At 48.7% G+C, this 25,248-nt stretch overlaps 1 protein-coding gene and 1 long non-coding RNA gene across 28 annotated transcripts in view; one reads left to right on the top strand and one right to left on the bottom strand.

The window, feature by feature from the left end:
- LOC112643077 (uncharacterized) overlaps positions 1–7,397 on the bottom strand; it is a 68,243-nt gene extending 60,846 nt beyond the window's left edge. For 22 of the 26 annotated variants that reach the window (XR_007409078.1, XR_007409090.1, XR_007409092.1 and 19 more), the window contains exon 1: positions 670–764. This is a non-coding gene — a long non-coding RNA (uncharacterized LOC112643077). Of the gene's footprint in view, positions 1–669; positions 765–850; positions 967–7,268 lie in introns of those variants that run through there. The other 4 variants (XR_007409089.1, XR_007409086.1, XR_007409084.1 and 1 more) reach the window with 3 other exon arrangements.
- LRRC52 (leucine rich repeat containing 52) lies at positions 798–21,863 on the top strand. 2 transcript variants are annotated; one of them, XM_025420918.3, is made up of 3 exons: positions 798–1,096; positions 1,324–1,737; positions 21,388–21,863. In XM_025420918.3, the coding sequence occupies exons 2-3, from the start codon at positions 1,326–1,328 to the stop codon at positions 21,711–21,713; spliced, it is 738 nt and encodes a 245-aa protein (XP_025276703.1). In that variant the 5' UTR covers positions 798–1,096; positions 1,324–1,325; the 3' UTR covers positions 21,714–21,863. The 2 variants fall into 2 exon arrangements, with proteins under 2 accessions (XP_025276703.1, XP_025276702.1); XM_025420917.3 differs by having other exon boundaries at positions 800–1,737.
- Positions 21,864–25,248: the final 3,385 nt, after the last annotated feature.

Here is a 25,248-nt window from a genome sequence, read left to right as displayed (position 1 = left end):
AGGCTCTCTCTCCTTCCCTCCAAAAAACTCCCGCCTCTCATCATCCCTCAAACAGTTAATGAATATAAACTCCCACTAGAAGCTCTAGAGAGGCACCCACTATTTTAAAAGTCAAGGAGAATAGTAATGGTAAGAAATAGTTCATATCATTGCATTCAGATAGTTAATACATTCAGGTTTTGTGTTAAGGGGAGTACCTTACACCTGCTCTAAAGGTTTTTTTTAAAATACTAGCACACATATATATTCCAAATTCAGACAGGGCTGTACGCACACTAGGAACACAATCTGAAGAGCACTACCTTATTAGAGGAATTCCCTTTCCTACTTTCAAAGGAGATCCCCTCTCCCATCCTCTCCCAACGCCACCAAAAACTGGCACCCACTCGAATTCACTTCCCGAGGAAAAGACCCACTCTGAGAACTGAACTTAGGCAAGGCACTTTGCTTATCAGTAAAGAAGGGGAGTTGTGCTAGAGACTTCCAAGGTTCCCCTATAGCCTGTGGATTAGGGGATCCAAGCTAATCTAATTCTCCACTACACGTCCTCGGGAAGCTGGTATACACACACACACACACACACACACACACACACACACACCGGAACCGGTGCACAGCCCCCCACCACCACACTGTAGGCCTTGATTCCCCCAGGGACACCCCGCTTACCGAGAAACACACACCCCCACACCACACCAACCCAGAAGGAGAGAGAGGCAGGACTCTCCCTCCCTCAGCCAGGCAGTCTCCTGAGGCTGCTGACATCACAAAGGTGTCAACTGGCAACCTCATTGTCATGTGGCTCTCCCCTGGCTCCCCTTCACTCGCAAACGCAGGGAAAGGGTGAGACCTTTCAGAGCAGCCAAGCGGGCAAGCTTCCAGCGGCAGTCTGGGAGTGAGCAGTCGGCAGAGCCACCAAGCCGGGCGGCGGGGCATTGGGCCTCGCGTTTCAACTTCTGTTCAGTTCTCCTGTAATGGAAAATTGCTTTGCACAAAGCTAGGGTGTTACAGTTCTTTCCAGCGCCCCTCCCCCCCACCCCGCCCCTCGGCAGCCTTCTGAACAGAGGGACAGCGCCCGCAGGAAGGTGGAAGGAGGGTAGTTGCGGCTTCTTACTATGTCCCTTGCTTCAGGCCCTGGGCCCGGGTGGTTACTCTTTTCCTTTGGAATGGGACTGGTATCGGGGTCAAAGTGTCCAAATAATTGTCAGTGTCAAGCCCAGGAAGTGATCTGCACAGGGATCCAGTTAGCCGAATACCCCCCTGATGTACCCCTGAACACCCGGAGGCTGTACCTGAATGATAACCGCATCACCTTTTTGCCAGCGATGAATCTAGGACTCCTCAGTGACCTTGTTTACTTGGACTGTCGGAATAACCTGATTCGCGAGGTGATGGATTATACCTTCATCGGGGTCTTCAGACTCATCTACCTCGATCTCAGCTCCAACAACCTAACCTTGATCTCCCCATACAGTTTCTCCATGCTCAGCAACCTGGTGCAGCTGAACATCTCCAACAACCCTCACCTGTTCTCCCTGAACAAGTATACCTTTGCCAACACCAGCTCTCTGAGATACCTGGACCTCAGAAACACCGGCTTGCAGACCTTGGACAATGCTGCCTTCCAAAACCTCCTAACTCTACAAACCCTGTATCTGAGTGAAAACCCGTGGAAGTGCAACTGCTCCTTCCTGGACTTCACCATCTACTTAATAGTGTCCCATCTGAACCATCCAGGTGAGGGTTTGACTGGGTGTGGGGACAAGAATGTGACGGAGGAGGAGGAATTAATTCCAGAAAAGGTAAAGTCAAAAGATGGTCAGGATGGGAGAAAACTCTGAGGTAAGCTGATTGAAAGCATTCTTATTGCTCTGCAGGATCCATCCTTGGGTTGACTCAGGAGGCAATGAGTCTGTAACTGCAAAGTAAGAAATTCAGGGTCACCGTAGTCCATGGGTGGACTATTTCAATCTGTTGGATTCAGTGACTGAATTTTTCCAGGATCCAAAAGTAAATTCAGTCATGAGTAGGCCATAGAGGATCCAACAGTATGATGTACAGAAGAGAAAGTTCCATAGAGGTAGGGGGAGGGCCACAGGAGCTCTCTAGACAGTGAGAGTGCCCCCCAGTAAGGGTGAGCATGCATCCGTCAACAGCTCACCAGCGCCCACCATGTCCAGCAGGAGGTTTCAATCTCACTGGCAGATTCTCAAGTCTTACCTGGTAGATTTCCAAGCCAGTGCTGCCAGGCTTTCCACTGTCCCCACCCCTCTGCCGTGGTCCCTGGGGCACTCCAGTGTCTCAAACCCCTCTTCTTTTCAGTGACTTTACTGTCCCATCCTTTATCCTCCCATTATCCCACTTTATCAGTATCTCCTTCACTCAGGACCTCAAGGAAATGTGAATCATTCCTCATAGAAAGCCCAGAGCCACTGATGTAATCTGGCAAAATTGGACTTTGGGCTCAAAGCCTGTCCAAACCATGTCTTCTCTCCCTTCCCTGAGTGTCTGTTCTTGAAGATATTTTCATGCATCGGCACCTTCTGAAACTTCCACCATGATATCTTGCCCAGGTTGGCAAAGGCCCAGAAAGATTCCTAGCCAAAAATGATAAGCTTTAAGGGGATCTGGGGGAGAGGGCATTGAATGGTGGCAGCAAGTGAAAATGTGCCCTTCTGGCCCTCCTTCCAATGGTCGGGTCTTAACATGTCTTCCAGGCAGGGCCTGGACTATGGTAAGGCAAGCGAGCCTCCTGGGATGCAAGATTCAGGGAGATAGTAAGAGCGGGTGGCTTTCTCACATTTGGCGCCCTGGGCACCTGGCCCTCAAGCTGAGCTAGAATAAATCAAAAGGAAAGAACTTCATCAGACGTATCTTCTTAAGAATACTGATCATGAAAGAACAGAGGAACAGTTATCTTGGCTAGGTTGCCTTACCTCTCCAGAGAGAATGTCTTCTACTTTTCTCAATGACTGGTGCATTCAATGTGATTCTCCTGTCAATGTTCATGTAACTAGCCCATGGAGAGCTTCATCTTCTCCTGTCCCCTGCCCACCATAAGTATATATTTTCCTTGAGCAGAGCCCACCAAGTAGTCAGAAGGACCTCCTACCCTAGCTGAAAAGGGCGACATGGCTTGGCTTCTCCCGTAGTCCCTAAGCCTACCACTTTACCGGCCATCAAATCTCCCTCAATCAAAATTCTGCTTACAGAGTCGTGTCTTCTCAGAATGCTCAGGCTGACTGCTTTGGACTCCTTGACTCATTTCATTCCGGGATTGAATAGGATTATAAACCAGATCTGTTTCACTGTGCGTTTTAAAAAACATCAGAAGCGGGTATCTATCTTGTCAAGCCCATGAGTTCCTCATGAATGAAGAGTCTGTCTTTTGAGATAGACAAACTTTTAGTCGCTGGCCAGTGTGAGCCCCCTCCCTCAACACGCACCCACAACAACTGGTCTGCTCATCTCTCTCTGTTGTTTGGTGGCCTAGCGGAACCTGCCCAGGCCACTTCATGCAGAACTATGGTCTCATTGCCCTGGCTAACAATTGTTATCTCTTAAAAACACTAATGAGCCCAAGGCTAGTCATAGAACAATTTATCTTTGTAGAGAGCTTTGCAGCTGCTAGAGTTTTCTCACACATACTGTCTCATTTTCTTTACTTTGAGTGTAATACCAACCCTTAAATTTTGTTCCCTGGGCCTGTGGAAGAGGCTAGGATTGGTATTTTTAACCCTATCACGTGGATGAGAAAATAGACTGACCCAAAATCACATGGCTAGTAAATAGCAAAAAAAAAAAAAATTTTTTTTAATCTTCTGATTCTGATTCGTCTTTTTTCATGAGACTACTAGATCTTAAATCCCCAAATTACATGATAACTGTGATCCTATAAGTCAGCTTAGTTATAAATATAAGTCATGTTAGAAGCATATGGCCACGGCATCTAAATTACAGCTTTATTTCCTATCTGACTACACATGGAGCTCACCCAAGATCATTTCCGTTGGCTAATGAGCTCTAGCCAATGTAAACTCATCACAGGCCTGCACTCCTCCTATAAGTCCAAGTTCACCCCGACCCACCCAAACTCCCAGAGAAGGAGCCCAACCTTTGCATCTCAGTCAGTCTGGTTGTCCGTTCCCACACATACATACACATACAACATCACAAACATATGCATAAACACAAGGGCAAACACACATACATATTCCCATATACATACAAGCACGAAGATGTGCCCACACACACACATACTGTATATGTGTACACATATACACAGCTACTCACACACAATCACCCACATATTACACATACATAATGCACATACACACATTCAACGTGTAGATACATACCCGTACATGAAGGGGCACACATATACACATAAAATTGAATGCATACACAGTAGAATTCATTAGGTGCTTCTCTTGCCCTTTAGCCCTCAACATAATGGAAGATTTATTTTGTATGACTCTCACATGATTCATGCCCCTGATAAGTGGAAATATCTTTGCTACGGACAAACACTAAAGCACAGGCTCACCTATTAGACCACACCTGCTATAGAAAGGTGATCTTTGGCATGTTCTAGAATGGAGAGTACATATCTCGCCATGTACCACACTGCAAGATATAAGAAGAATCTCTCTGAAATGAGCTGAGTACATGGTTATTTATAAAGAAGAATCCAAATTAAAGATGGCTTTCCCTTTAGATCCAGGAAGATACTGAACATTAGCATTGGGAGATTTTCCCTGTGGTCCAGTATTAAGGTGAGCAAGATAATAGAGGGGCAGGATATAGATCCCTTGAATAGCAAGGCAGTGAAGTAAGGAATTTCCATGCTACCACTTAGTTCATCTGTTCATCCATTTAAATATTTATTGAGTCCTATTATGCGCCAAACAAGTGCTCATGGAGGGAACCTTGAACTGTGTGTGGAGACTCACATGACTATGATCATTTGCACCATATATGTCTCCTGGTCCAGTCAGGTACAGCAGAACTAACCCCACTGGACAGAGCAGGACAAAAGAGGCCTCCATATGCCTTTTGGGTAGAGGAGGCACTTGGGAGAGCTTCAGTTGCAGGTGAGGAATGGCAACCACCCTGCAGGGAGGGGAGCCCAGTGTTAAAGAGCTCAGGTTGGAGTGAAACAGACCTGAATTATAACCCTAGCCCTGCTGCCTGCTATTTGTAGGATATCTGAGAAGTTACTTAGCCTCTCTGAACCTCAACTTCCTCATCTTTCAGACAGGTATAATAATAGAGCCAACCTGTCTAGGCTGCTGAGATGAGAACGCTTACAAACTTCCATTAGTATTGAGTCTTGCACACCAAAAAGCATTCAATAAACAAATGGTTGGCAGATGTGGGAAAGATACACGGTACTTAAGAGAATAGCAGACATCAGTCAGGTGATCCCTGGGATAAGCAGTAGACTTCAGGAAGTTTCAGCACACAAGGAACAAGAGGACAGTGTGCCCTGTCTGGTAAACATGACTATAGGGATGCATGGTGGGGGGAGGGCGGGGGGAGGGAGGGATATAGATAGGATGTTGAAAAGTGATCAGCAGGTCCCAGGGCTCTAAATCCTGGGAAAATGGGACAGAGGGAGTCTTAGAGGGAGCTGGGTATTAGGCAAGTTATGAACACAAGAGTTCAGACTGGGGAACAAAACCAGAAGGCCAAATCAAGGCTTGATCTCAGCCTAGATCATAAGACTCAGGGCTTTGCCAGTAGTAGTAGCAAAGTGATTCTGAATCACCTGAATTTGGAACTGAAGTTCTACCTAAAGACAAACCCCACTTCCAGCAACAGGTGTAGACATGCAGACAGCTATCAAGGGATAAAGGCAAGGAGGTCCAACTGTGGTATAAGAAGTCACCTACATGGTGTGATTTTGTTATTTGAAGAGGACTTTCCCCCATCCACTGTCTACCACTGAGCTAAAATTAGCCATTAGAGGTTTATCCCTTTGAGTCCCAAAAAGTGCTCAAATTTGGAAGAGGACCCTACAAAATATATGAACCCTGGGGCTGAATAATACCAGTGTCCCCAAGCCTTTCTCAGCTCTCATATCAGAGGCAGAAGTGAATTCTTGAGAAATACAGTTAGCTAAAATTAATTCGGCAACAGAGGGGAACCTTGAAGGAAGCCAAGGTCCAGGAAAGAAATGGGGAGATCTTAAAACAAAAGATATGAAGGCAGTAATATGTGCCTCCCCCATGTCACATGTTGACTCAGTTCACCCCCATAAAGGGCCTGTGGGGAAGGCTAAACTGTTTTTATTCACCTTTTTTCATCATAAAGCTATACTGAATAGGAATATCAAAATTTTCCCACACTAGCAAGAAATTTGGTGCTATTATCAAAGGTCTTCATCAAAAAAAAAAAAAAAAAAAAAACCCTCTGATGGTATACTCACCAGATGCACTGAAAACTGTTCCATCTTCAAAAAGTTCACATACTCACTTTGCAAACATGAAAATCACAGCAGAAACAGGGGTGAGTAATAAAGTGCTGGTCACCAGGACGCTCTAATCAATGCAGAGTTAAAAACAGACCCACAGATTCCATTTTCTTTATGGCTTGGTCAGCAGATAGGAGGACTAATTCCTGGCTGGGACTGTAATTTCCCAGGCATTAATGCTCTTTGAAGGTGAGAGTGGCAATTGAACTCTTCCCAGGATAGAACTGCCTAGTAGGACAGGGTTGAGCGCCTCCAAAGATGCTTTCAAAAATGCGCAATTCTAAGCTCCTGGACATAAGGATCCTGGACTCCATCCTCTCTTCTCCCACAGTCTCGTCTAGTGCTGTCCAACAAACGTCTCTGCTGCAGTAGAAATGGCCTATATCTGTGCTGTTCAATATGGTAGTCACTAGCCTCACGTGGGTATGGAGTTCTTGAAATTAGGCTAGAGCAACTGAGGAACTGAATTTTTAATTTTTATGTTGTTTTAAATTATGTGAGTAGCCCCATGAATGGCCACTGGCCACCATATTAGGGTAGCCTTTTTTTAAAGATTTTAATTATTTATTCATGAAAAACACAGAGAGAGAAAGGCAGAGACACAGGCAGAGGGAGAAGCAGGCTCCATGCAGGCAGCCCAATGTGGGACTCAATCCTGAGACCGCAGATCACGCCTTGAGCCAGGGGAAGGTGCTCAACCGCTGAGCCATCCAGGTATTCCTTGGGTAGCCTTTTAATATAAGATGCTTGAGATGGAACTTTAAAATCCTGCCTCCTAAAAAAAAAATCTCACCTCCTCACAAGTAAGTGGCTATAGAGCCAAGCCCAACACGGAGATCTCCTGACATCCAGATTCAGTGTTTTCCCCTCATGCCATGACTCTTCTTACTCTAGATACATCCCCGTCCATTTGACTCTGAAATATTTGTTGTATGATCATTATATGCCCAACATTTTGGGCATAATGCTGGGGTGCTTTCATCACAAAGACGTCATAATTCCCATCTTTCATAAGACAATCTTGGGATACAAGAGAGAGAAAATGCAATTGAAAGCCAAGAAGTCCTGGAGCGCATGGGTGGCTCAGTCAGTTAAGCATCTGCCTTTGGCTCAGGTCATGATCCTGGGGTCCTGGGATCAAGCCCCACGTCGGCGGGTGGGGGGGTTCCCTGCTCAGCAGGGAGTCTGCTTCTCCCTTTCCCTCTGTCCCTCCTCCCACTCGTGCTCTCTCTCTCTCACTTGCTCTCTCTCTCTCAAGTAGATGAATGGAATATGAAAGAAGAAAGAAAGAGAAAGAAAGAAAGAAAAAAAGAAAGAAAGAAAGAAGAAAGAAGAAAGAAAGAAAGAAAGAAAGAAAGAAAGAAAGAAAGAAAGAAAGAAAGAAAGAAAGAAAGAAAAGAAAGGGAGGAAAGAAAGAAAGACAGGCAGCCAAGAGGTCCTGTCCTGGTCCCCGCAATGCACTGTGTGATGTGGGGCAAGTCACTTTCCCTCTGAGACTCACTTGTCTTTGAAATAAAAAGGTAGTAGGATTAGATACTCTCTAAAGCCCATCTAGCTGGTAGTCTATGGACATAAATAGAAAGACAAGGTGCACCTAACTGTGGGAGAAGAGCAGGGATCAGCAGACGGGGTCCCAAATGGGCAGTGCAATGGATCGATGCTGAGGCGGAGGCCCTCCTGGAGAAGCAGTCCACAGTCACATAATTAGGACACGCACATAATTAGGAAGTAGGCAGTCTGGAACCCCTGCACTGTCCTACCTCCTGTCTACTTGACTAGAACAGTGCGTCCATCCCCAGGAGACTCGATGCCCTAGACTGTCCTCCCAGACCTGGCCTCCTCAGCCAGTGGTTTTCAAATTCCAATGAGCACAGGAGCCTCAGGCCCCATATCCAGAGATTCTGGTTTTGGACTGTGCAGATCATTAGACCATATTTTGAGAAACCCTATGACAATGACTTCTGTTCTAGATCTATAGTGGCTGCTCCCACTGGTGAATAAACTGATTTGCACTGAGATGTTAGTGGCTAATAATGTTTTGACATGTCTCCCTCAAGGAGCATTTGCAGAAACAGAGTTCAGAAAGTGACAGACTACCAGGGGTAGAAGCGGGAGTAGTTTGGGGACAGAGTGTCCCTCTGTCAGCTCTTAAATTATAGTCCTTAAACAATCCTGGGTGACCCGATGGGGGGGTGCCCACGAATCAAAGAGGAATCTGGGCAGGAGTGCTACAGAGGCAGCGGACAAAGCCACTCGGGGACATCTGCGGGGAGCAGATGGGTTGGGTCATATGCTGTTTCAGGTCCACGTCATCTTGAGGGCATTTTGAGCAGAGAACATCTTCGTTTCATTCCAGCGCTACTTCATCCTGTATTCAAGGCTGCTGTAATAGGATAATGGCCCCATTTCAACCCACCAAGTACAAAGTCATCTACAACTGTGCCAAGACTTAGATTTCCGGAATGAATTCAGGTCCTCACACTCTTCCACTATTAATGCTAACCCATCTTCTCCACCAGAGAAATTGCTGCAGGGACCAGACACCCAGAAAGGGAACAGCTGGGCAGCAGACATTTCCAAGGCCGTCAGCTGCTCTGCCAGCTTGTCTCTCCCTCCTTCTCACAAACACCCTGCTGAGAGCCAGAGGAGCAGCCTCATGAGGGCAATAAGGGGGCTAAGAGGGGTGCAAGTGGGTCAGTGATCCCTAAACTACCCAGAAAAGCCAAGGAGGGATGGGGTGGCAAGCACGTGCAGCTTAGGAAGGATCCTGAGTAATTCTCACACACTCTTGAGCTCAACCCACTTGAAATCCCTGAAAGTAGGTGACCCGAAGTCCCTTCAAGTTCAAAAATGCCAGACCTCTGTGCATGGCCTCTCTGGTCACCCAGCACCACTCAGGTTTCTGGAAGGCAGCTGTGCAAGGCTGGCCAAAGCAGCCAACTTCAGTTTCCTTATCTCTAGAAGTGAAGAGCTCTCCAGCCTGGAGATAATCCAGCAGAGTGTGGATGTGGCTAGAAAGAGAAACAGGGATCCAGCCATGAAGGGCCTTTGAAGGATTTTCTGGGGAACATGCAGTACATCCTGAAAAGTTCTGGGAGGCAGGTGAGCCTGGATGCAGGGCTAGGATGCTCCTGTGGGCATCCAGGTAAGGGAGGAAGATGGTCTATGGCAGCAGATGAAGAAGTCTAGACAGGTCAGAAGGAACCATTTCAAAGGTAGAAGGAATAGGACTCGGGACTGAACCAGACCCTCCCAAGTTCCCAGTCCTCCTTTCATGACTTCTGGCAAGTTCTAAGTAATTAATAGATATGTATATTTAACATTTATCTTCCCTGATAGTAAGGTCTATGAGAGCAAAGAACATGTCTGAAGCTTCAGAAACTAGTTCAGGGCCTGACACAGGAAAAAGGCTCAATAAATATTTATTGAGAAAAATCAATGAGCAAATGAGATGTGGAAAATAACAGAAAAGAATTGGCTTCAATGGCTCTGGAGGCTTCCCTGAGATGGACACTCTTGGAGGAAGGGTAGTGAGGAGCTTAGGGGAGAACATGTCCCATCTTGAGCGTGTTGAGTGGGAGGGGCCCCGTGAACCAGGAGGCCTTTGAACATTCTGGCCTGAAATCCAGAAGAATAGAATACATATTTCAGAATCATCAGCTCACTGGTGATCATTGAAATCAAACAAAGGATGAGATAAGCCAGCAAAGGAGTTTAGAACAGGGGCAGGGGGTGGGTAACAGGGCAAGGACAGAAGCTTTGGGGAATGCCAACATACAGAAGGGCCAAGAAGAGCCACGCACAAGGTGTCCTGGGCAGAAGCAGCCAGGCAAGAGAAACGAAATCAGAGAAAGGTGGACTCACAGAAGCCAAGAAAAGAGTTTCAAAGAGTGGAAGCAGGTCAAGTAAGGATTGAAAAGTGTCCATCAGATTTAGCTACCAAGAGGTCCCTGATGTCTTGGATGATTCCCATGGCATGGAGGGAGTGGACACCAGAGCGCAGTGAGCTACAGAATGAATAGCAAGGAAGAAAAGAGGTGCAGAAAAAGGGGATCCCTGGGTGGCGTAGCGGTTTGGCGCCTGCCTTTGGCCCAGGGCGCGATCCTGGAGGCCCGGGATCGAATCCCACATCGGGCTCCCGGTGCATGGAGCCTGCTTCTCCCTCTGCCTGTGTCTCTGCCTCTCTCTCTCTCTCTCTCTCTCTCGAATAAATAAATAAAATATTTTTAAAAAAAAGAGGTGCAAAAAAAATGTAAACTTGGGGCACCTGGCTGGCTCAGTTGGTGGAACATGCAACTCATGATCTCAGGGTCGTGGGTTCGAGCCCCATACTGGGCATAGAGATTACTTGAAAAAAATGTAAACTCTTCTAGGGAGTTTGGCTGTGGACCGAGGAGCTAGGGCGATAGATGGAGGGGAACTGTACAAAGCGGGTACTTATTTTCTTAGGAGCAAAGAGGTCCATGGAGGTGTTTATCTGCTGCTGAGAAGAGTCGATGCAGGGCAAAGACACAGGACAGGGAGAGTAACTGACGGGGTAAAGCCCCTGGGGAGGCGGGAGTGAGTGGACTCCAGAATGAAATGGAGGGTCAGCCTCAAACAGGAAAAGGTCCCTCCTCTGGGGCTGTGGAGAAGGAAGCGAGGGCAAGCGCACATGGCATAACTGTGAGGACATGGGGCAAAGGAATCGAGGGGCCTGCCCGAGAGTCCCTATTCTACTTTCAGTGAGATAAAAGACAAAGGATGACTTTATATCTAGAAGAGTACACAAGTTTCACACGCTGTTCTCTATGATGCTTTGGTAGCACCAGCCCAAGTAGGTGATCCTAAAATATCCCTTTGTTCTCAAGAGGATCATACTCCCCGTTGAATAGGCAAAACCAAGATAGGCTCTGGATTCAAACTACCTGGTTTTCCATCCTGCCTCCATCACTTACCAGCTGGGCCGCAATCTACACAAGAACCACGCTCCTCGCCTATAAAACGGCGATAGGTTCGTGCCTATTTCTCGGGTTGTTGTGCTGATTAAATGAAACGACCCAGATGAAAGTTTTAGAAATGCACGTAGTAATGTTCAGCTAATGTTAGCTACTGTCATTGCCGTGACAATTCCTGGTGGTGACTGCGAAAGCCACACAGGGTGCAGAGAAGGGGGACAGCCATGTGGGTTGACCGAGACAGACAGGGTAAGTCCTGCTGTGGTGCTGCCCTCCGTGTGCTTGCGTGCACTGTCCGCAGAGAGTCCAATTTAGGCGGGGGTGAGGGGGAGCTAGAGCTTTTGGGGTGGGAGTGGGTGTTTTAAAACCTTCAAAATGACAGCATTATATTTTTAAAAATGAAATGCGATGCTTAGCCCATACACGGTGATTTTTTTTTTCTTATCAGAACAGTGATAGATTTGTCCTTCCCCTCAACCCAAATAAAAGAACAGCTAATTATGTCTGATACATCCGATTAAAATGTAGTGAGGACTAGGATGAGTCATGTTAACAAACCCTCGCAATTTTCAATATCTTCTTCCAACAGCTACAATGCTTGGGCCACAGCATGTGGCTGAGGTGAGGCACAGGCCTTGTTGACTGATCTGACATCCGCACGGGGTGGGGAGGAGCTGGGCCTGGCCCCTGAGTTCTCCTGTTCCACTAACAGTTACTGAGCATCTACCAGGTGCCAAGGCCCGAGCATACAGCTGAGAACAGAAACAGATGTGCCGTCACAGAGCTTCCACTCTAGCGGGAAGGGAATAAATAAGCAATTAAGCATAGGACTTGATGTCAAGGGACAATAAGAGGAAAATATGGGAAGAGAAAGGAGAGAGTGTGTCTGGGATGGAGGACAAGGCAGATTGTTTCTGTTGGGTGGTGCCGAGGAGGTGACATTTGAGCAGAGAACTGAGTAAGGTAAGGAGACAAGCTGTGGAAATAAGATGTGGGGGAAGGGAACTTTCTAGACAGAGGGAAGAGCAAATGCAAAGGCCCTGGGGTCGAATGAGCATGCTTATCTTAGAGGGTGAGCAGAGGGGAGACAGATGAAGGAAGGAGACAGAAAATTAGCAAGAGGCCAGGTCAGTTAGGACCTCTAGGCCAATGAGAGGCTTTCAATTTTGTTCCTGAGTGTGACAGGAAATCACGAAAGGGTTTTGAGCAGGGAAGGGGCATGACCTAGGACCTGCAGAGGGCTCCCAATGCTGGGTGGGGAGAGACTGAGGGCAGAGCAGGGACACAGATGAGGAGGGCTGTCACAGCTCAGGTGAGGGAGGATAGTGGCCTGGACCAGGGTAACGGTCCAGATGATGGGAAAATATAAGAATTGGGATGTGTTTGGAAGGTAAGACTAACAGGAATGGCTCGTGGTTTGAGACACGGCTCGTGATATGAGAGAGGAAGCAAGGAGAGCTCCCAAAGTCTGTGTGGGTGACCGGTGATCGGTGGTAGCCCTGCTGCTACTGAGCTTTTCTAAGTTGCCTGTTATCCATGAGGACCACTGTTCTACTACCTTCCCTACCTGGGATTTTCCAAGCAGATGGGTAGTTATCTATCTATCTATCTATCTATCTATCTATCTATCTATCTGTCATCTATCTATCATCTATCTATCTAAGAGTGAGTTAGGGCCCCTGGGTGGCTCAGTGATTGAGTGCCTGCCTTCAGCTCAGGGCATGATCCTGGGGTCCTGGGATCCAGTTTCGGACTGGGCTCCCCATAGGGAGCCTGATTCTCCCTCTGCCTGTGTCTGCCTCTCTCTGTGTGTCTCTCATGAATAAATAAATAAAATCTTTAAAAAAAAAAAAAAAAGGAAAGAGTTAGAGAGAGAGAGCACAAGCCAGAAGAGAGGCAGAGAGAGAAAGAGAAGCAGACTCCCCACTGAGCAAGGAGCCCCAAAGCTAGGCTCAATCCCAGGACCCCAGGAACCATGACTTGACCATGACTGCTTAGCCAACAGAGTCCCCCAGGCGACCCCAGATGGATAGTTACTAAGCAGGCCCAGCTTTAGACCCAACTGAGCAGAAACTAGCATTTGCCTTTAGCTTCCAAGAACCACCTGGCTCCATCCCCCAGCCCAGCCATGGAGCTGGCTCCCTGCCCCATCAAAACCTTCCTCAAGGAAGATGACAGCATGGGTTCCCCCCGGGGAAGGGGCTTCTGTTGTTAGCTTTTTTTTCACAAGACCATACTCTTTAAGCCTTATTTGGTTGGCAGGATGGAAGGTCTATCTCCTGCTGGCAGCATTCTGGGTACATAAGACGAGTGCGTAAGGAGGTATTATGAGGGAAAGGGGTCTTTGCACCTGCACATCATGCCCATATACAACCATTTGTCCAAAAGGCCAGTCCTGTAGCCTCGAGCACCTCTAAAGCACAGGAACAATCGGGTTGAACTTGCTGGATTTGAAGGGCTTTCCTGTAATGTTCCAAGAGGCTATGAATCAGTTTTAACCTTTACCAAAATATAGACTCTTTAACCAAGGGGGGAAAATGTATTAGAGAAGAATTGTAGTGCCTAAGCCCAAATCATCCAAACCTTTAAGTTTTCATGCCAGGGCTGGTTTAGACCAGGAATCAGCACTGCTTTCTATAAAAAGCCAGATAGCAAATATTTTAGGCTTTGTGGATCTCTGTTGCAACTCCTCGATTTTGCCATCTGTAACCTGAAAGCAGTCATAGAAAATACATAAATAGGGGCGCCTGGGTGGCTCAGTCAGCGAAGCATCTGCCTTCAGCTCAGGGCATGATCTCAAGGTCCTGGGGTCACATCACGCTCCCTGCTCAGCTGGGAGTCCGCTGCTTCCTCCACCCTTCTGTCCCTACTTCTGCTCGCTCTCTCTCTCTCCTCTCTCTCTCTCTCTCTCGTGTGTGCCTCTCTCCCAAATAAATACCTAAAAAATGAAATATGTAAGTAAATGGGCATGGCTGTGTTCCAATAAAAACGTATTTGGAAAAACAGGCTGCAGGCTGGATCTGGCCCATGGAGTTTGTGGAACCTGGGCTCACGCCATCCAGAGGAGACAGACAGGTGATGAGCTCTAGATAGGAAAGGTAGAAGCCAATGCTCAGAGGACCCCGCATGCGGGTCTGAGAAGGGGGCCTTTCTGGCTGGTTGACTTTGGTGGTGTTGGGCTGCTGTGTGGTCCAATCTAGGTTCCCCCCCAGAGAGTCATTTCCTCCGGGCCACCCAGAATGTAGACAAACATAACAGTGGTCCCTTCAAATTCCAGTCGGGAACTGGTCCTAAACCACGAGGCCAAAGACACAAGGGTTTAAGAACTGCTTGTGTGAGATCAGATCAATGAACCTACCCATTCTCCCCTGTATGCATTCAACAGACATTTATTGAGCATCTACTGTGTGCCAGGCACTAGGCATATGAAGCCAAACAAAGAGGGCCTCTGCTCTCAAACAGTTCTCTAGTACGAATTGGGGACTAGTACTGGGGACCTTTGATGCCATGCCTGCAACACCTGCATCCTCACTTGTCCCCATCCACATTCACCCTCCCTTCTCTCTCTGCAGCCTCAGAGGACAGAGGAGTCTCTCCTTCCAGTTCAAGGCTGTCTTTCCTCTATTTGGTCCTGGGGACCACCTCTTCCTGACTCCTCCAGGACTTCACACCCCGTGGCTCACTGAATCCTCACGAGGGATGAGGGATTAATACTTATCTGGCATAAATGAGTCCAAGGAGGCAAGGGATTAGCTGACCTGCCTTTGGCCTTCTATCTCCCCAGGTTCACTAGCCTCTAGCCGAGCATGATATCAATGACATTGACCCCAAGGGGTATTAACAACAAGTAACATTTCATTCATTCAACAAACATGCTTTGAGCTCTAGTATGGGTGAAGTGCTGTTCTAGGTGTTGAGGGTACAACAGTGAACCACGCAGACAAAACCCCGTGTCTCATGGAGCTCTTAATCTAGTGGGAAGAGGCAGACAAAGGAGTAGGTCAATCCACTTCCTTGACAAATACACAATGAGCTGGAGAAAAAAAAATGAGACAAAGTACTCTGCATCTAGTACTCTACATCCAAGCAAGCTAGAGTCTACTAAGGAGAAATGGGGGAATCAGGTCTTTCTTGGGGTTCAAGGGGGAAGTCTTAGGACAAAGTGGGTAAGCTGCTAGAAACCAGTGCTGCGCTCTCGGGGGCAGGGACAGCTTAGTGGTGAAGGGAGCCTCCAAACTCCATCCTTCACTGTACGTTGTCACCACAGGGAGGCTCAACCATCCACTCAGCATGGGGGGCTCAGAGCCTGCACTCGACTCCTTGGGAACCTACAGGAGACCACAAGCTGGTTTGTCTTATAATAACTGGGTTCAAACCAGTTTTCTGAATGGGAGACTTCTTGGGCTCCTGCAAAACATGTGATTCTGAGCCACAGAAACCCTTGCTCCTCCAGACACGTGAGTCTGGCAAACAGGTTTCCTGCCTGTGAGTAGCATGCTATGTGTGGAAATAAACAAAGTGGGGAGTCTATGTTTCCTTAGGAACTATTTGCAGGAAGAATTTAAACATTAATGACACCTGTAATCGTACCTGGGAGTTTGAACTGGGACAAGTGCCCTGGGCCCAGGGAATGGGGCTGAGAGACAAGGGGGCCAGTCATCTGTTCCTAATATGAATGAAGGCCCTGGAGTTGTGCAGTTCACAGCAGTACAACAGAACTTGGTAGCCTTTTGTCAGAGGAAAGGAAATCAAGAAAGCCAGAGAGGGAGTACTGATAAACCATTTATTTATTTGGTAGTAGCATGGGAGTAATAACTAAAACTGCCCGGTGGGGTGATCAAGAGTAGAGTTTAATTTTGAAAAGCACCTTCTCTGATGCCCAGCACGCACTCCAAGATCAGTAGATGGGTCTATAGTCTCTAATGTCATCAGGACAGAATAGGAAAAGAATGTTTGATTAACAAACTAATGAAAAGGAAATGAAATCATAAAATAAAAGGCAACAAAGTAGAGAGAAAGAGACATAAAATAAATGGGACAGGTTGAAAACATGTCAGTCTAATGTTAAATTTTTTTTCAAGATTTTATTTATCCATTCATGAGAGACACACAGAGAGAGGCAGAGACACAGGCAGAGGGAGAAGCAGGCTCCATGCAGGGAGCCCGATGCAGGACTCGATCCCAGGACACCAGGGTCACGCCCCGAGCTGAAGGTAGACACTCAACCGCTGAGCCACCCAGGCGTCCCTAACATTAAATGTTAATGGAATAATTACAATACAAACTTTGCTAGATTGGATGGAAAACAAAACCCAGCTACATGCTGCTTATAGAAAACATATGTTAAATATGGGAACATAGAAAGATTAAAAGTAAAAGGATGGCAAAAGATAAATGATGCAAATACTAACCAAAAGATATTTGATGGAGCCTTACTAATGTCAAAGGCAGTAGACTCTAAGGCAGGAAGCATTACTGGAAATAACGAGATGTTGCTCAGTGGAAAGAGGGCAAATCTGCCAGGAGCAGGTAACAGGAGGAACTTTCTACACGTCTAATAACATATCTTCGATATATGTAAAGCAAAACATGACAGAAATATATGAAGTACGTAAATGCACAATCAAAACGGGTGACTTAAAAAAAAAAAAAAAACGGGTGACTTAAACATCCTTCTCCCAGTAGCCAATAGACAATTAATAGACTAGTAGTAACCAAGAAATAATAGTTTTTATAGATTAAAAAGAAAAGTCAGTAAAGATATTAATAAAAAAGTCAAGGGGCGTCTGGGTGGCTCAGTCAGTTGGGCGTCTCCCTTCAGCTCAGGTCATGATCTCAGGGTCCCGGGATCAAGCCCCATGTCGGGCTCCCTGCTCAGTGAGGAGTCTGCTTCTCCCTCCCCCTGCTCTCTCTCTGTCTCTCTCCCTCTGAAATAAATAAATAAAATCTTAAAAAAAAAAAAGTCAATAAAGATACAGAAGACCTGTATAAAATCACAACCTAATTGGCATCCACAGAATGACAGAGTCAGCAAAAACAGAATACACACTTTCCAGGGGGGCGGGGGCGGGGGGAGGCACATGCAAAATTTACTAAAAATGACTTTATGCTCAACCATAAAGCAAATTCTCAATAATTTTTTAAATATTTTATTTATTTGAGAGAGAGAGAGAGCACACAAGCAGGGGGAAGGGGCAGAGGGAGAGGGAGAAGCAGACTCCCCATGGGGCAGGGAGCCCGATGCAGGGCTCAATCCCAGGACCCTAAGACCATGACCTGGGCCAAAGGCAGGTGCTTAATCGACTGAGCCACCCAGGTGCCCGGCGCCCCCTCAAAACATTTCAAAGGACTGAAATCATGGAGAGGATGTCTCTGGCCATTGTAGAACGATAGAATTCAACAATAAAAATATTACCAGAAAACCCCCCTCAAATTAAGTATTCCTTCAATGAAGGATACGTCTTATTAACAGGAACAAGAATGATCAGACACGGATTTAGGTCTTCAAGAGTTTTGTCTGTCTGCTTGAGAAGAAAAGATATGCTCCTCCTCTGGCAAGCAGCCCCCGAGCGAGGGAGAAGGGAGATTGTCAGAGAGACAGGAAGGGTGCCAGGGCGGGCTCAGGAGGGGCGATCACAGGTGGTCTGAGCTCTGAGGATGAGAGGCCAGCGGGAGTGCTCCTGGGAGCACCACAGTCACACAGACTTTGAAGGACAGGAAGCTCTTGATCCGGGCAAACACTGAAGGAAGAGGTTTTCGACACAGAAAGAGCAGTGTAGCAACGGGCAAGACGGGCAAGACGCAATCAAGGAATTAATAGTTTAATTTGAGCGCAGCCAAGGGTGAGTCACAGACGCGCTAAGAAGCGGGGAGGGTGGTGGAGACATGGAAGGGGGCAGACGCTGGGGGCTCTGAACGCCAGGCCAGGCCGTCTGCATGTCACTCGCAGGCCTACAGGGGAGGCGGAGGAGGGTTTCCAGCCAGAGTCAGCCCCACGAGAGCTGGGCTTCGGGAAATCTGGCTTGTGTGTGTGAAATAGTCTGGAGCTGGGAAACGGGGGGAGTGGGGTTAGGGGGACCTGCCAGGAGACAAGCGGTCCCCCACCTTGGCAGTGACTGGGAAAAGAAGGCAGCGGTAGGAAAACCCAGGCCTCCCTCCCCGCAGAGCCACCCACATGCCCGCACTTAAGAGCAACCTAACAAAGCCTTAAAATCACTGCTAATTGCCCCTTTCAAGGTAATGCTCCCAAACGGGACTGCCGTGTTTCATGTTTAGTCTGACGCTCAAGCCCTGGGCTGAAAGCTGAATCTTCTTAAAATAGAACGAGATAAGCCCTAGGCCCACAGAATCCCACACTTGCCTGTCCCCAACACACCTGTGTATAGTCCCATGTCCCGTCTCTGGAGTCTGGGGAGCTGACCCAAGCCCCGACACCCTCTAGCCAGGCTGAGCGGAGAGAGAGGACCACAGGTGCAATCGTGTGCCTTCCCCCTCCCCCCGACAGAGTGTAATGGAGCCCCCACCCCGTTTCCTGTCCTGAGAGCTCCCCCCTGGGGCAGGGCCCCCCAAGAGGACCAGCTTCCTCTCCTCCCCTCTGTAATCTCTGTGCACAGTGGAGGAGACCACTGTGCGTGGCCTTCCAGTCCCGTGTCTACAGCCTCTGCCACCAGCCAGGTCTCCCAGGCATCGCGGCCTTCGGCCGTCTTCCTGAGAGCCACGGCTTCACTGCAGGTGCCCCAGCACAGACGTGAGGCACGGGAACGTTCTCCGGCTTGCAGGGGCCCTGGACGGCGCTCGGCCTGGTCAGCTCCTTCCAGCCACCCAGGCCCAACTGCCTCTCCCTGACCCCGCTCACTTCTGCACTGCCTTTCACTAATTCCCCTGCTGCCAGCTCCAGTCCAAACCCGACTTCCCCAACCTCCTTGGTCACCGAGGAGAGGAATGCCTTTGCGTAGCCTGGAGTATCTCCCCGAAAGTTTAGGGGAAGCGTCTGTCCACGCTAGCTTCTTTGTGTCTCCCGCCTCCGCTCGTCTGTGTTTCCTGTACCTCGTCTCCCGCCTAGCTCCTTCAGGTTGTCTAGAAACTCTGGGAGGTTCAGTTTCCTTCTGTGCAAAACAAGGACAGTATCGTGCAGGCCCAAGTCGTGAGAAGAATGAAACAAGACGTTTCGTATATGGCTTAGCATGTAGTCGGGGCGGGGAAAATATTAGCTGCTGTCACAATTTTTAAGCACGATTATCTCAAGCCCTGGTCTCCACTCTGCATTGGAGCTCATTTATGTAATGCCTGCTGGATGTATTTCCCCTGGCACCACACACACACACACACACACACACACACACACACACACACACAGGCATTTCTGCATCAGCGCTGCGGAGCATATGGAGCTAGGAACACGCAGGGCTGAGGGCAGAGTTTTGAGTTGTGTGTGCAACACGGAGCAGCGGGCACAGTGGCTTTGCCTCCTCGCCTGTGCCCATGAGGTCCTCTCAATCACCCTGCAAGCAGGTAACGTTCTTTGCATGTGTAAGATGAGAAAATGGGATTCAGAGAGGGAAATAGATATCCTGCCGAGATTCACACAATTAGTAAGTGACAGTCTGTATTTGAGCCCTGGTGTGTCTGGCTCCGGAGCCCACTTTGCTTTCTGTTACACACTCAAGTCCATAGCATTTGACAGAGGGAGGGGCTCAGAGAAGAAGCCAGGCGGCTGAGTCAGCTGCTAAAAAGGACTGAAGACTCAACGTAGATCGTGTGATGAGCCAGTGATGCCAACCTCCCCCCACTGGGAAGCAGAACGGCCTCCCCTACTGCTTATCCCTTCCCCTGAGCTCCCCACACCCCAACTTCTTGAGCGGAGACCACACGGGAGGCACTTCCAGGGAATCTTGTCCCCGCCGAGAGCTGGGCCAGGTGTGATGCCCTCGTGGTCCCTGGCTGGACTGAGGCCTGGGTGAAGGGGAAGGGACAAGGTGCAGGGGAGAGGTGGGAGCCAAGAAGGGAGAGCAGAGAGGGAGGTGACAGGTGTGGGTGGGGGTCTGTGGAGTGTCAACACTCCATGGAGCGCTTGCTTGTTTCCAACCTCCCTGCCCCTGCTATGGTTTCTTGTTCCTTGAGGATCCATAAGGAGCCAAGCACAGGGCTGCTGCGGCGGGGGGGGGGGGGGGGGGGGGGGGGGGGGCGGGGGGGGGGCTCAGTCCGTAAGCCCCCAACTCTTGATTTCGGCTCACGTCATGATCTCATGGGGTCGAGAGACTGAGCTCTGCTAGGGCTCCATGCTCAGCAGGGAGTTGGCGGGAGATTCTCTCTCTCTCCCTCTCCCCTGGCCCCTCTCCACCCTCTCACTCAGATAAATAAATCTTAAAAAAAAAAAAAAAAAGAAAAGAAAACAAGAGAAGTCCATTTTCAGGAGGCAACCTGAATGCAGCTACGTCAGAAGGGGGGCGCGGGGGCGAGAAGCAGTGTGGGTGCAGGTGCAGTACTTCTCCACCTTCCTATGCCCACATATCACCTCGTTGACACACAGATTCTGATTCAGGAGCTGGGGGGGGCGGGGGGGCTTGAGATCCTGCATTCATTTATTTATTTATTTTTACAAATTGAATCTTTTAAAGTTTACATTTATTTAGTAGAGCAGAGCAAGAGAGAGGGAGAGCACAAGTGGGGGTGGGGAGGGAAGGGGCAGAGGGAGAGGGAATAGCAGCCCCCCGATGAGCAGGGCTCAGCCCCAGGTGGTGCTGGATCCCAGGACCCCAAGATCACGACCTGAGCCAAAGGCAGATGCTTCACCCACTGAGCCACCCAGGTGCCCCGAGATGCTGCGCATTTCCAATGAGGGCCAGGTACTTGCAGGGTCCACAGACCGCGCCCCGAGTAGCCAGGGTCCAAATGGCCTCTCCGGGTCCCCTTCGGGCCGAGGACCCTGGAGGGGCCTCTCTTTCAGCGCTCTGCCTGCTGTGTTTTTCCTCGTAGATGAGCAAAACGCCACGTGCGTGGAGCCCGCCGAGCTGGCGGGGTGGCCCATCACGCAGGTGGGGAACCCGCTCCGGTACATGTGCATCACGCACCTGGACCGCCAGGACTACATCTTCCTGCTGCTCATCGGCTTCTGCATCTTCTCCGCGGGCACCGTGGCCGCCTGGCTCACGGGCATGTGTGCCGTGCTTTACCAGAACGCCCGGCGCAAGGCGAGCGAGGACGAGGCCGAGGACGAGCACGGCCAGAGGGGGGATGACAGCGGGCGCATCTTCCAAAACAGGGCGGACTCGGGCCAGGACGGGTTCCCTCAGCTGATTTAGCTGCCAGAGACTGCTATCTGACAGGCCTTCCCCGGGCTCCCTCCCTGCCTTCCCTCCCGCCCTCCTCCTTCCGCTCCCCCCCACCCCAGCTGTCTTAGACACCAAAGCCTATTAGTAAGACAAATAAAATATGTGGTGGCCATTTCACAAGTTGGTCCTTTCCTGCTCGACCAGCCCCAGGACACTTCCCTGAGCTCAGCGGGATGGCGTGGAAAAGCCTAGAAAGCTGGTGCGTGCATCTAAATGCTCAGGAAGCCCACCCCAAAAGCAGGCCAACTCATGAATATAATGAGCACCTACTATGCCTCTAACTGAAGTGCTGGCAGAGGGATGCGAGAAGCATAAGATTGAGAGGACTTGTCCTCAAAGAGCAAACAACTTGGGATGAGTGGAGATTAATATGAATGAATGAAATGGAGAAAAACACAAAACACAATGACAAGAACTGCCATCAAGAGAACTTGACCAAACATGTCCCCCGGCCAACCTCACGCCCCATCTCAAGATCGTCACTACAGTTCTCTAATACTGACATTAGTTTACAGTGGGACATCGAAGCCCAGGAGAAACAAGGGACTGAGGTCACCCAGCTGGTCAGTAGCACAGCCCACCACCCCAAAGTCCACACACTCTACTTCCCATGAAGCCGCCTCCCCAGGAAATGTTTCCTGACACAGCCCAGGGCTCATCATGCAAGCCGCGGACAAAATGAACTGGGTCATCCCCTACGACAACGTGGAGGGGTCACATGGTCCTTGTTACCCTTGTTTCCCTGAAGCTCAGAGAGGCCAAGTAACCAGCTCAGGATCAAAGAGTTGAAAAGAAGCCGAACGACTGCTGAACCCCAGGCTGCCTGACCCCAAAGCCTGCGCCCCGTGCACTACAAGCTGCTGTCTTTCCTGAGATGTATACCAGTGTGATCCCCAGCCCCACCCCGACTGGTCAGAGGAAGGGAAAGGGAGCAGAAGACAGGGGTGGCCCAACCCAAAGACGCATTCAAGACTCCCACCAAAGGCCCTGCCCATGAAGCCAGCTGTCCCGAAACCCACAGGAACCCCACGGGACTCCTGGATCTGTTCAGTGTAGTGGTTAGGAGTCTGAACTCCTGAATCTGGGGCTAGGTTCCTATTCCCGATTCTATCCTTATCCCTGCATGAACCTGGGCTTCCTGCTTGTAATGAGCATGACGACAGAGACCGCCTGGGACTCTCTGTTGATACGGCGCATACGGGGGTGCCTCACACAAAGTAGGGGCTCAGGGACTGTTCATTATCACCTTCTATTGAAACCCCAGCCCACCAATCATTCCTCATCCATTACGTGGACTGTGAGGGGTGACCATGGGCAAGCTATTTCACCTCCCTGTGCCTCAGTTTCTTCAGCTGTAAATGGCCATCATCGCAGTGCCTACTTCATACAGGGATATTGCAGGAATAAAATGAGTATCATAATACTGTTCCATCCCGGCAGAATTTGGAGCTTATAGAAAAGTCACAAAGATGGCACAGAGAGTTTCCACCCAGTTTCCCCTAAAGTTATCTCCCACTACAGTGGTTCAGCTCCCAAAAGGAAGCAATTCCAAAACTGGAGTACTATTACTTAACTTCAGACTTCATGTGGATGTCACTAGTTTTCCCCCGTTTTCTGTTGCAGGATATAATCCCACATTTGCATTTAGGACATTCTTTTTTTTTTTTTAAGAGGGCTTCTGGTTTTTGCAACTGGTAATTTCTGAAGTTTTATTGGTTTTCCACAATTTATAGGTTGTTTCCATCTTCTCCTGAGAGCAGGGTGTTTTTTTGGTTTTTTTTTTTTAAGTTTATCTACTTATTTAAGTAATCTCTACATCCCATGTGGGGCTTGAACTTGCAACCCTGAGATCAAGAGTTGCATGATCTTCTGACTGAGCCAGCCAGGTGCCCCTTATTTAGGATATTCTTAATATTTTTAACATTTATTGGGCAAGCATTGTCCTAAGTGCATATATATTTATATATATATATATATACACATTTCATTGCCACAATGACCCTGTGAGGTGGGTACTATTATTATTATTCTTCCCCTTAGATAATGAAATTGAGGCTTCAGAGATTAAGTAACTTGCTCAACATTATACAGCCAGTAAGACCAGAGTCAGACCTACTGTGTTTGACTATAGACTATTTCCCCCAATGACCACCCAATACAGTCTCTCGGGAATTTAAGTTACCAAGAAAGTCTTAGCAAAAGAAATCTGAATTGCAGTTTTGCACAATGACTTTTCCTCTAAGATCCGCTGGAACTTCCCACCAAAACAAAACAAAACAAAAAACAGACTGAGCACCTACCCTGACTAGCCCTAAGGACACCACAGAGAATGGGCAGGGTGTGTACAGGGATGCTCAGGTTTGGCAGAGACAAAAGTCAACTGGCAACTTTGGGATGGGGTGGAAAGTGAAGGGTAGGCTTGGGGTGCTGAGGGACACAGAGGAGGCGCACCTCACCCAGGAGGCAGTGGGGAATCTTACAAGCTCCTCAGAGAAAGAGACATGTAAATTAAGGCTTGAAGGTTGAGTCGGGATCAGCCAGGCAATGGGTGGCAAAGAGGGGCTGAGTAACAGGGAGATATTCTAAGCAATCACTTTGCATGTGCAAAGCCTGGGAGCAGGTAAGAGCCTGGCATGTCGTCACTGGAATACAGAGTCCGAGGAAAGGAGAAGAGAAATCACATCAGAGGGAAAAGGCAGGCCAGACACCAAAGGGCCTCATATGTACCTTGTGCTACTCCAGGTCATGACAGAACTATGCACCATCATATGCGACAGTGACAGACAGCCCCAAAGCTCCGTTGGCTTAGCACAACAGAGACTTATTTCTCACTCAGGCGAAGTCTGATGGGGATAGGGCAGCTCTCCTCCATCCTGGGATGGCAGCTTCTAGAACATGGGCCTGGGAAGCCCCCTGCAGAAGAGACAAGAGGTATCCTGGGCATGGAGCTCTTAACTTCCCGGGCCTGGACATGACATGGTCCCTTGCCCTCACAATTCATCGTGGCCCCAACCTGAATGGCAAGCAGTTGTAGTCTGTGTGCCAGGAAGACACTGCACTATGGTAAACTAAGTTCTCAGTCCACCCCACCGCCCTCCCCGTGCTCAAGAATTTGAAATTTCCCCCATGGACCCTGAAGTGCACTCAAAGTTTCAAGCACGAGAATCACATGGTCTAATCTGTGCTTTAGGAGGCTCAGTCTGGCTGTAAGGTAAAGAAGAAAGCAGAGGGAGGGATGACAGGAAGCCAGGAGACCAGCATAATTGCAGTATTCTGAGAGAGACATGAGGGTGACAGAGCAGGGACTGTGGCAATGGGAACAGAAGGAAGTGAATGAGTTTAAGAGTTTTGTCAGAGACAGAGTAGACAGAGAAAGAGGAAAGGAATCAAGGAAGGAGCCCAAATTTCTGACCTGGATAACCAGGTGGCCCGCAGCCCCCCAGCACCAAGGCAGGGCAAGCCACGTGGCATACTGCATTTTGTAAAAAGTGGGCGAGCAATAGAA

Source organism: Canis lupus, chromosome 38, assembly GCF_003254725.2.
Source record: "Canis lupus dingo isolate Sandy chromosome 38, ASM325472v2, whole genome shotgun sequence".
Lineage (NCBI taxonomy): Eukaryota > Metazoa > Chordata > Mammalia > Carnivora > Canidae > Canis > Canis lupus.
The sequence above is the reverse complement of the archived record's forward strand: the minus strand, read 5'-3'. Positions and strand labels throughout refer to the sequence as shown.